At 40.3% G+C, this 12569-nt stretch overlaps 1 protein-coding gene across 2 annotated transcripts in view; it reads right to left on the bottom strand.

Annotated features, from left to right (window-relative positions):
* Positions 1-12569, bottom strand: part of scai (suppressor of cancer cell invasion) — a 43269-nt gene that overhangs the window by 5336 nt on the left and 25364 nt on the right. The window contains exons 4-14 of one of the 2 annotated variants that reach the window (XM_020457974.2): positions 7405-7500; positions 7165-7251; positions 6385-6483; positions 5213-5309; positions 4980-5078; positions 1658-1810; positions 1456-1557; positions 1157-1258; positions 809-887; positions 591-690; positions 301-382 (exon numbers count right to left, since the gene is read on the bottom strand). In XM_020457974.2, coding sequence (XP_020313563.1) covers positions 301-382; positions 591-690; positions 809-887; positions 1157-1258; positions 1456-1557; positions 1658-1810; positions 4980-5078; positions 5213-5309; positions 6385-6483; positions 7165-7251; positions 7405-7500 — 1096 coding nt within the window. Of the gene's footprint in view, positions 1-300; positions 383-590; positions 691-808; positions 888-1156; positions 1286-1455; positions 1558-1657; positions 1811-4979; positions 5079-5212; positions 5310-6384; positions 6484-7164; positions 7252-7404; positions 7501-12569 lie in introns of both variants that reach the window. The other variant, XM_020457972.2, reaches the window with a different exon arrangement.

Genomic DNA, 12569 nt, shown 5'->3' with positions numbered 1-12569 from the left:
TATGGGACTCCGAATCACTGCCGGTTGTGATACAGCCTGGAATCAAACCAGTGACACCTCTAGCACTGAGATGCAGTGCCTTAGACCGCTGCGCCACTCATGAACTGTAACTCAGTAAAAACGTTGAAATTGTTGCGTTTATATTGTTGTTCAGTAAAATAATGATGCAAATCCAGGGAACTACCATCAATCAATTTAAGTTGAGTGTTTTAGCAATGTATGAAAAGCACCTCAAAGTTATCATTATCCTTCTCTTAACCCAAAAAAGGTGTAATTGTGATGAATGTAATTCTCACCAACCTTATAGGCTGTGCTGTTGGAAGAGTCCACAATGACAAAGAGAGGCTTCCGGGTGAAAGGGAACAAGTCCCCAGGGTGAAGGCTAAGGCATACAGGAGTCAACAGTAATTGCATGTACACACACACACACACATTACAAACAATTTGGGCGAATATTGTAGAGTGTGTTAATAAATAAAGTGGGCTGTGCAAGAAGTTCTATGTAACTTTTTAAACATCAATACTGTACATGCATCTCATGTCTGCCAAAAAACACAGAGGACAGTGGATTGCCAGAACCTGTTCCTTACCAGTGCATCTCTTTTTGGGCTTGGTTCCTTTTCTGTACAGTCTCCCCGTTCACCACATCACGGTTTGTGTTGGTGAGAACTCCTCCAAAGTCATATGGTCCTGATAGAAAATCAATCACATTTTTGGAATACATTATCAGATGAATTTCAGCTCCTGCTTGCAAGAACGTGACCAGTGTATGAACTAGTGAGTGTGTACAGAATTTAAGGGGGTGTACCCTCATAATCCAAGCGTCCGGTAGGGAAGACTCCAGTAGCTGAAAGATAGACGAGCAGCACACTGTTCGCTGGCAACTCCTACAAAACAACACCTAAAATCAGCCAATACCATCCAAAAATCATTAATGTATTAAAATATACATTTTATTTATATTTTATACAATTCTGATGGGATTCCATTAGGATGTACTCTAGAACAGGATGTAGATTTCTTTCTGTTCAGCGTTTTCATTGGGTAGGACTAGGACTGTGGCGGTCATGAAATGTTGTTAACCGTCACGCAATCGGGTCTTTCTCACAGGTGACAAGTGAAGACTGACACATCGGGGAGACAGTTGGAGACTGACCTTAAAGGAGGCAGACAAGAAGGTGTAGAGCTGGCTGAACGTTGGCTTGTACAGCAGGTACTTGTGAGGGTTCTCTCTCTTGGCTGGCTTCTCGCTGGGTTCCTGTGAAGGAAGACATGGGGTAAGGGCCTGTGAAGGAAGAAACGGAGTAAGCAGCTGTTTACAGGACAGGTTTCATGTAGGGTTTCCGGCGCTGCCTTTCTCCCATATCACATTCGAGACTTTTTACATTTGCAATATTCTGTCTATGTTGTTGCCCACAACACAGTGTAAGATGCGTTTCCAGTATTCCCCCTCACCAATGTTCCAGGTTTAGAAGTTGTAGTAGCCAGGTTGACTGGTTCCCGCTCCAAAGCTTGGAGTATGCGGAACATATCGATGGTTAGCTCACTGAATTTTACCTGACAAACACAAATTATTATAGTTTAGAATGTGGGTCCCCAGACTGGTCAAGAGGTTGTTTTAGAGCTGCACTTTAGACTAGAATCTGTGTTCACACACCTGGTTGTTGCAGTTTCCAATGATCAGTGCATCTGCCAGGGTAAGCTGGCCAACTACCATTCCCTGTTCCAACTGAGGCACGCCCCCCTCCTGTAGCCGATTGGATGTGAAGACCACAGTGTTTTCATCGTTCAGCACCACCACTGGGTCTGCCTGCTCACAGAAACAAAACATTCATAGCTTCACTTTAACTCCATTGTGCACACCATTCTAGTAACACTTTAACCCCATTGTGCACACCATTCTAGTAACACTTTAACTCCATTGTGCACACCATTCTAGTAACACTTTAACCCCATTGTGCACACCATTCTAGTAACACTTTAACCCCATTGTGCACACCATTCTAGTAACACTTTAACCCCATTGTGCACACCATTCTAGTAACACTTTAACCCCATTGTGCACACCATTCTAGCAACACTTTAACCCCATTGTGCACACCATTCTAGTAACACTTTAACCCCATTGTGCACACCATTCTAGTAACACTTTAACCCCATTGTGCACACCATTCTAGTAACACTTTAACCCCATTGTGCACACCATTCTAGTAACACTTTAACCCCATTGTGCACACCATTCTAGTAACACTTTAACCCCATTGTGCACACCATTCTAGTAACACTTTAACCCCATTGTGCACACCATTCTAGTAACACTTTAACCCCATTGTGCACACCATTCTAGTAACACTTTAACCCCATTGTGCACACCATTCTAGTAACACTTTAACCCCATTGTGCACACCATTCTAGTAACACTTTAACCCCATTGTGCACACCATTCTAGTAACACTTTTGTGGTATGTAAAATCTTTCACACAAAATATCACAGCTTGACATAAATATACAATGATAATTTCAACCCCATAATCCTGAATTAATTAAATTACAGTACTTCAGTAATGCTTGGTGGAAACCCAGCCGATTTTTGCTGACTTGTGGAAGCCTCCTTTAAGTGTTGATATATCTTTCATTCATAAGTTATGACATTTCCCCCTTTTGTAGTAGGAAATTGGCAGTAGGCACAGAAAGATAAAAGTAATCAAGAGATCGTGACGGGATACAGTAAGTTCATACCAATATCGTTAAAAATCTAAACCTTTGCTTATAACGACATAAGCCAAACCCATCCTCAAAGCTGATCATTTCTCTCAAGACTGCAAAAGGTTACTCTGAGAATCTTTATGAAATATCATATAGCATATAGAATGTCCATTAAAAGGGTCATTTTGGCAAAGAAGCTCTTACTCTACTTCCCCAGAGTCAGATGAACTCATGGATACCATTTTTATGTCTCTGCATCCAGTTTAAAGGAAGTTGCTAACTAGTGTTAGCGCAATGATTGGAAGTCTAGGGAAACTGATAACATACACGCTAGTTAGCATTGGCTAACTACCTTCATACTGGATGTAGACATAAAAATGTTACCCATGAGTTTTTCATCTGACTCTGGGAAAGTAGATGAAGGGCTTCATTACCAAAATCGCAAAGTATCCCTTTCAAATCTTTAAGAGTCTACGTACGTGGGGGTTCTACTAAGTGAACATATGGTCATACCAAGGATCATTTAGCTGTTTGAGTTGAAATTTCAGAACTCCATAAGGTAAAAAAAAAGGTTGTTTTTTAAAGCTTACTATTAGCCCATAGCAATGCATAACAGCGTCAAGGAATAACAGATAGTCCCCAATGTCCTGTATCTGAGAGATATACAAAAGATCAGGACTCTTACTTTTTTGACAACCCCTTATTTTAGACACTGAACTAGTTTCTCCATATACTCTACCATTCAAAAAAGTTTGGGGTCACTTAGACATTTTTTGTCCATTAAAATAACATAAAATTGATAAGAAATACACTGTAGACATTGTTAAAACCCTTTTGCAATTATGTTAGCAGTAAAGTGTTGTGCTCATTATAGAAGCAATAAAACTGTCCTTCTTTGGACTAGTTGATTCTGGCCAATAAAAATAAGATTAAGATAGGCAAAAGAACACAGACACCGGACAGAGGAACTCTGCCTAGGCCAGCATCCCGGAGTCGCCTCTTCACTGTTGACGTTGAGACTGGTGTTTTGCAGGTACTATTTAATGAAACTGCCAGTTGAGAACTTGTGAGGTGTCTGTTTCTCAAACTAGACACTCTAATGTACTTGTCCTCTTGCTCAGTTGTGCACCGGGGCCTCCCACTCCTCTTTCTATTCTGGTTCTGTGAAGGGAGTAGTACATAGCGTTGTACAATATCTTCAGTTTCTCAGCAATTTCTCACATGGAATAGCCTTCATTTCTCAGAACAAGAATAGACTGACAAGTTTCAGAAGAAAGTTATTTGTTTCTGGCCATGTTGAGCCTGTAATTGAACCCACAAATGCTGATGCTCCAGATACTCAACTAGTCTAAAGGAGGACAGTTTTATTGCTTCTTTATTGCTTCTGATAATGGGCCTCTGTACACCCATGTAGATATTCCATAAAGTTTCCAGCTACAATAGTCATTTAGAACATTAACAATGTCTACACTGTATTTCTGATCAATTTGATATTTAAAAAATTGACAAAAAAAAAGCTTTTCAAAAACAAGGACATTTTTAAGTGACCCCAAACTTTTGAACGGTAGTGTATGTTTTCATTCATTTTTTAAAACTGGTACCGGCTATCTTCAGACTATTCTTGTAAGCTTCCTAGTGCAAAACAACTGAAATATACATGTCCGTGAGAGACTCGCCTTTCCACAGAGGGGTCATAGAGTGTAACCAAACGGTTGGGACGCTACAGACCGAAGTTGGCAGATCGGCTGTACCGACTTCAGACGAGTCACGTGAGACTTGTGGAGGTCATGGAGCAAAATGGAGAACTATCATGTTCATTAGACTCATCTTTCCATGAAGTTTGTAGGTCAAACTGTTCGGACACTACCGACGTTTTTGTGAGTAGACTGATTTTCGGGATGTCTCATGGTCTGACAAACACCGCTCTAGCTCTGCCACCATTCACCGCATATGCGGAAGGGTGACATCAACAGATGAGGTGGATTGAGACGCAGCCAATGCAAATTTACTCTAGGGGGTTAACTGCCAATCATTAGTGAGTAAAACATTCCTGCAGTGATCCTTTATATACAGTCAAGTTATTCTTTAGTATTTTATTAGGATCCCCATTAGCCGTTGCGAAAGCAGCAGCTACTCTTTCTGGGGTCCACACAAAACATGAAAGAACATTAATAGACAAGAACAGCTCAAGAACAGAACTAAATCAATTTTAAAAAGGCACAACCTCAAAGGCACAATATCAATACAACCACACAACCGATTTGGAATCTGACCTCCACAAAAGCTGCCACCTCTTGTAAGACAAGATTCCATTCTAACTGATCTTCTGTGTTGAAGCGCTGTGTATAGTCCTCGATTTCCTCTGACAGCTCCTGCAGGAGGGTAGACCAATGTTATACACACTATACACAAACTCCAATAATAAAATACCACAAAAAGTAAATAAATACAAATGAGATTGAGAACTTCCTCTGGTAATCGTTTGTTTAATCCTCAGATTTCTTACCTTGACCAGCACCTTCACTAGGTCCATCTTGTTCAGAAGTAAACAGACTACTATGTAGCGGGCATAATACCGGAGCTTCTTCACTACCAACTCAGGCCTAACAGGAGGGGGAAGACAATGGAAGAAAGAAAAGTTGTGTTACAACTTATCCCTGGCAAGCACAAACACACACAGAGTAAAATGTTCATGTGTTTTGTTCCAGCAGCACCAAATAAATGTAGCTGTTGGAACATTCACAACGATTTTGTTAATTGTGATTATGTATTTTGTCTCAGTCTACCATAAACACCTTCAACAAATATCATATCATAAAAATAAACTTCTATCATTATCCCCATGTGGAATGTTGCTCCTTGTTGCTCGCTAAATCACCCACCTTTCCCAGCTCGTTTAGCTGGGTTTTGAAAAATGTAATTTAAAAAAAATATTATAATGTTAGCAAGCCAGCTAACCCATTACTATGTTCACCTGGTTCAGCAGCAAACAGATAATTATTAGGTGGCTAAAAATGTGCACTCAAGTGCTGTCGGAAATACAACTGTCCAACTCTAATATAGCCGAATGACGGTCCAAGTCGGAGTAACAAGTGGGAAACTCAGAATTTGAATCTACGAGTTGACATGTTTCATCACTGACTTCACCTTTTCAACCTGAAGGTAATGAAACAAAGCCATTTACAGCCTTAATCATGTAGCTAGTTTGACAATGTAGCTAGTTTGACCACATTGCCAACATTAGCTAGCTAGCTAAGTTATTAGCAACGTTAGTTTGCTAGCTAAAATCTCATTGGTTGAAGAGTTGTTCAGACTTCAAAAGCACTTGAACATGTTGAAAAAAGTAATGTGCTGAGGGTTAAAGAATATATTTTTTTATCGCAGAAATTGCAAGTATATAAACTACCCTTTACTCATATATATTTTTGCATTATCGTTAAGTTGTCTGACAGTCAGGGATACTTCACTCCAAATACAAAGGTATATCCATACCTTGTCTGTATTCAATTGACCCAGGCCGCTTTTAAAGTGCATAGTTCAGTTGTTTTGCTATGTTACAACAGCCTCTGGCTTGCATTAACCTCCTGGGACGAAAACTGAATGGAAGCCAGACGGCATGTTCAGAGTGCTCAAACTAATTTCTTAAATATCAATAAAATGCCATGCGTTGGCACTCACCTATCCTCTTTGTTGACCTGATAGTAGTAGGACCGCTGACGGATGGCCGAGTAGAACGAGAAGGCCTCATTCAGGTAACTTGTTTCTGAGGTACGAAGACTACAACACAAAAAGAGAAAATGGCGTGCCAAGAACTCTCTGTATTGAGTGTGACACTGGTAGTTCCTGAATAAGTGTATTAAGAACGAAATAAATTTGATCAACTTAAAACACTTTAGGAAACACAAATTCTGCATGTCAGCTTGGTTTTATATCGTAAAATAAAAATCCACAAACCTCACACCACCACATTGGATCACATGTTACTTAGGTATTTATTTTGCCACCTGTTTTTTTATTTTGTTTTAGTCAGTCTTTCAGTTATGCCAAACATATTAGTTTTAATCCCAAAAAAGTAAGTAATTTTAGTTTTAGATTTTCCTCGTTTTTAGTCATTGTACCTTTTATATTGCTTAATTCACAGGTGCACACAAACAGTGCTACATGTAGCAACTAAATAGTTACAAATGGCAGCAAATACTAAATGTTTCTGAATTATTTTCCCAATTTCACTTTTTGTGCACATCCGAATAACGGATTTAGAGTCGGGCCCACTCCTAGATCCTAGATACTGGACCAACCTCTCCATCAAGTACCATCAATTGCTTGAACCAGGAATTGTTTTCACACAAGTTACCAGAGTTAAAGCACAGATCAGACCAACAAAATGTTCCAGGACATGAATGATAAGGATATGTGACAGTCTGTGTGTGTGAGCGCGTGCAGTTGGAGGAACCTTACTAGTAGTGGTAGTACAGCTGGCCTATTTTGGACGCCACCTCCCCTATCTGCCATCTCTTCAGGCCATACCGATTGTCCAGGACCTGCCTGCTCCCAAGAAAGAACAGAAGAAAAGAAGCAATGCTGCTTTTAAAATTAATGTTTAAGCCAACAGATTTCTCCATCTCATCCACTAGGCTCAAACGTTGTCTATCTGGGAAAATGTGTCAGAGGGAACGGAGCCGTCAGTGACCAGCTGACCTGTGCTGCTGCTGAAACTTCCACAACTTGGTGTAGACGTCAAAGGTGCGGCCGAAGTAGGACTGCCACTGCTTGTGTCCGTACTGAGGAAGATCTCTGCAAGAGACAAGAGGGTGAGAAGGATTGAGAAGAAGGAAAATGTAGCCAAGTAGAACAGTCTCACACCTTCTCTCATGATTGGAGAAAGGGAAACCTTCCAGCCTTCAACCACATAACAAATGATGACATTGTAATGTGATTACACCGCTCTATTAGAGCTTAGTGCCATGGGGGCGGCCTTTACTACTACAAGTATGATATTTAACGCTTTTTGCAGGTGTGCACATATCACCTTTATTATGTTGTTATTATTTGGGGGAATTCTATGCGACAGAAATTATAAAATCATTACAAAGCTAAGTGTAAATCTGTCTGCCTCAGAGGCACTACCCACTGAGTGTCCCAGAGCTACACCTGAGTATGTTATGATGCAGTGTCCCAGAGCTACACCTGAGTATATTATGATGCAGTGTCCCAGAGCTACACCTGAGTATATTATGATGCAGTGTCCCAGAGCTACACCTGAGTATATTATGATGCAGTGTCCCAGAGCTACACCTGAGTATATTATGATGCAGTGTCCCAGAGCTACACCTGAGTATATTATGATGCAGTGTCCCAGAGCTACACCTGAGTATATTATGATGCAGTGTCCCAGATCTACACCTGAGTATATTATGATGCAGTGTCCCAGAGCTACACCTGAGTATATTATGATGCAGTGTCCCAGAGCTACACCTGAGTATATTATGATGCAACTGAATAACAATTCATAAAAATAAAATGTACAACAAAATAGGGGAAGCAAAGAGAGATTTGGTCTAACTAAAATATGAGCTGGGAAATCAGATGAAACAGTAGTGCTGTCTTTGGAAGATAGTTTTAGTAACTGTATTTTTTAATAGCGAAGTATACATATGCAAAACTTACATCCAGGTCACCTCAGCTGGCAAATCAACTAATTCACACAACAGCAAAGCAGAAAGGCTATGTTGAGACCCTCTGAAGGTCTACTTCAGACATTCTCTGGACATTGAGCTATTTTTTGCTTTCCTAATAGCCAACGTTGTGCCTGAGGAGGTGTGTGTGTGTGTGTGTGTGTGGGGGGGGCTATGCTGCGTGCAGTAGTGAGTCAGAAGGGTGGGGATGTGATGGAATCGGATGAGGTCTGCCTGTCAGCTTGGGTGCAAGTCGGCCACTTTGCCTCTAATTTCCCGCTGAAGCTCCGGGCCTCGTTGTTATCATTGAAGCATTGCCATGACAACATGTCTGGAGACTGAGGAGAGGAACGGGCAATGGTGGCTGTGGCGGCAAAAGTGCAGCAGCAAACGCACGCATAGCCTGAAAACACCCAATACGATACTGGTCAACACTACACAGCCTAAATCCTTCCCTGCAACATCATTTTTGCCACAATTCTCCATCTGACAAATTTCTCACCCAGACTGGCATACAGAATATGGAATGCAGATACACTAAACACAACAGACAGACCAACGACACATTTCAAACTCTAGTCTTTGTACTCAAATATGCAAAAGAGGAGATGTATGGTGTGCACTTCTTTTTGAAAACACATTGTGTTAAACGATACAGACTGCCTTCCTAAGATATTCAAAGGAGAATGGATAGAGGATTCATTCGTTACCATGACACAAAGAAAACGTGTGCTCCTATATACTGGTACGTAACACTGAGGCCTACTGATTTCTCAGTTTTTCCCCGTGTGATTATCTCTTACCCTAATGCCCTTCCTGGTGGTGGGAGACAATAGCATGACTGTTAAGTCAGGAATATGGGGCAAATAATCAAGCAGAATTCAACTTAGCCTAATTCCATCCACCATTAATTCCGTATCGCTATGAACAAGATAAATACCCAAAAGACTTATTCCCAAGCAGAGTGAAGGGATGGAGAAGGAAATCCGCTAAACCTGCTCAGTTGTTTCCGGTCAAACTAATAAGATACTGGATAACCAATACAAATGTGGGTGTCGTTGTGTAAAAAGGGGTGGGTCTTAAGTAAATGAAATGCTATTTATTTAATCATCCACTTAAAATGTTCTTACTCACTTTACATAAAACTATTCCAATACCACGGAACAGGGGCATTTTTAAACACCAGCAAATCAGCACCAAGTGATTTTAATTGTGAATATCTGTTCCAAAGTATTCCCATGCATAATATAGACAATGTGATCGTATACAAATGTAAGCAAGGTTCGAAATGATTATGTTTTAGCAGGGATTCTGAAAATGTGCCGCCTGACAACGTGACCCACAAGATTTTCCTTTACTGGATATCCATATGCATTGGGTGCGTAACGCGTTAGGGCGTCCACCAAGGTGCTCAAAATCACATTTAGATTCTATTTCCTTTTAACAGAATAGAAATGAGAATTTATTGAAAAGCAAAAAATTGACTGTTGTGTCTTCATCCCTGTTATAAATCATAAATGAATATAATTTTTAATTTAAAACATTTAGCCTAGAAGAACAAGTTGCCTAGATATTAAACTAATAAAACTCCAAAATATAACATTTGCGTAATATAATTTGCGAATGACCTTTCCCTATAGGCTATTTGTATGAACATTTTATAAATAAATAATGCAGATATTTTTAAATAGAATCTAGGCCCGTCTAGTTTAATTTAGCCTAGGCATGAACATTTAGATTAGGCCTAATAAAAAACTAATTGTGGATGTCTAGGAGCACCAGTGCCGGCTGGTCGTGGCTAGAAGGGCCCCAGCTTTTGTCAAATGAATGTCAGATTTGACTTTTTGTAGCAGGTTAGGATGATGAAATTAAAAGGTTAAGAAAAGGGTAGGTAAAATGCAACAAAAATGTGACGAGAGCTTGATCCCTTCTAGCCATGACCGGGCCAGCCCGTCCCAATCCCGCTGAGATTCAGCACCACAGCAGTGGAAGGAGGACACTAGACGGCCACAAAATTAAGAAATTGTATAACTGACATAGGACAATAAAATTCAATATGTAAATAAACTAAATTCGTTAAGGCTGGTTCATTGAAAGAAAACGTATTTTACAATGCTCCTGTGAATTGAGGCACAAGCCATGCATTCATGAAAGCATTTGTTTCCAAAGCTGAAATGATCTCACTCTTTGTACAGTTCTACTGATGATGTTAACAAATGTTTATTGTAATTTGAACTATAGTGGGGTTATGATGTGTGAGAGATATATATATATATATAGCGTTGCAGTTCTTGACACAAATTGGTGCGCCTGGCACATACTACCATACCCCGTTCAAAGGCACTTAAATATTTTGTCTTGCCCATTCACCCCTGAATGGTACACGTACACAATCCATGTCTCAAGGCTTAAATCTTCTATAACCTGTCTCCTCCCCTTCATCTACACTGATTGAAGTGGATTTAACAAGTGACAACAAATAAGGGATCATAGTTTTCACCTGGATTAATCTGGTCAGTCTGTGTCATGGAAAAAGAGAGTTCCTAATGTTTTGTACACTCCATGAACGTGGTTTATTGACAACAAGTATCTTTTCTAATATAGGCAGTTGGCTGCCTAGTGATTGCAACTCTCCGATGTGAATAGTTGTCAACGATCTTTCGTTTCGAAGTGCTACTGAATAAGCTCAACTGAAACACTCCCAGTGGCGCATGATACACATTATACAAGTCTAGCAATCCATTCCAAATCTTTATACGATACATGATACGGCGGCATATGTTGATCTTGCCTAGGATGGCAGCAGAACTTCTAGGACCGGGTCTGACAAAAACAATCATTTGCATCCATTTTACTTGCATTTGCAGTGGACCTTGGCCTGCTCAAAGTGAGCCGCTGCTGTTGGGAAGTTTAAACTGTCCAACTCCTTGGAGAAGCTTGATGAACACTAGCTAGCCTCGTTATTTTGTCCTCAAGAAGGTGCGATTTTGAAGCTGTTTTTACTCTTGTTTTGGAGAAAGAATCCACACCAGTACATTTAGCTGAAGTCCCTTATGAGGACATCAAGTCTTTTGCATGAGTAACAATAAACACACACCTAAAACTACTTTCCAAGCAGCTTGAGGATTTATTAGCCTATGAAGTATATTTTATTTTGAAATTGGAGCACATCGACTGCTATTTCGATCAATGAATAAAAAGCATTATTTTGCAATGGATTGTTTGTATTTTGGCCAGCAACAATTTTATTTATCAGCCTTTCATTTATTTTAGTCGGCCAAAAGCTGGCATTTACCGGCTAACCGAAACTCTGTGTTTTAAGCAAATAAATCTGTCTGGGCTTAGATTCAATTTGCAGTCTACAAATGATTTGTAATTATGTTCCATCCCCCTGACCATCTGCTCAAAATAATAACACACACACACAAAATTCAGAAAGTATTCAGACCACTTGGCTTTTTCCACAGTTACATTACAGCCTTATTCTAAAATTGCTTAAATATTTGTCCCCTACATCTACACACAACACCCTATAATGACAAAGCCTAAACAGGATTTTAGAAATGTAAGCACTTTTTTTATTTTTTATAAAGTGAAATATTAAATTTACATAAGTATTTCAGACCCTTTACTCAGTACTTTGTTGAAGCACCTTCAACAGCCTCGAGTCTTCTTGGATATGACACAACAAGCTTGGCACACCTGTATTTGGGGAGCGTCGCTGCACAGCTATTTTCATGTCTCTCCAGAAATGGACATTGAGACTTGTCCTGAAGCCACTCCTGCGTTGTCTTGGCTGTGTGCTTAGGGTCATTGTCCTGTTGGGTGGTGAACCATCACCCCAGTCCACGGTCCTAAGCGCTCTGGAGCAGGTTTTCAAGGATCTCTCTGTACTTTGCTCCGTTCATCTTTCCCTCAATCCTGACTAGTCTCCCAGTACCTGCAGGCTGAAAATGATCCCCACAGCATGATGCTGCCACCACCATGCTTCACTGTAGGGATGGTACCAGGTTTCCTCCAGACGTGATGCTTGGCATTCAGGCCAAAGAGTTCAATCTTGGTTTCATCAGACCAGAGAATGTTGTTTCTCATGATCTGAGAGTCCTTAAGTTCCTTTTGGTAAACTCCAAGCAGGCTGTCATGTGCCTTTTACTGAGGAGTGGCTTCTGTCTGACCACTCTACCATAA

The sequence above is a fragment of the Oncorhynchus kisutch genome, linkage group LG23 (assembly GCF_002021735.2).
Source record: "Oncorhynchus kisutch isolate 150728-3 linkage group LG23, Okis_V2, whole genome shotgun sequence".
Lineage (NCBI taxonomy): Eukaryota > Metazoa > Chordata > Actinopteri > Salmoniformes > Salmonidae > Oncorhynchus > Oncorhynchus kisutch.
This window is presented reverse-complemented; position numbering and strand designations above follow the sequence as displayed.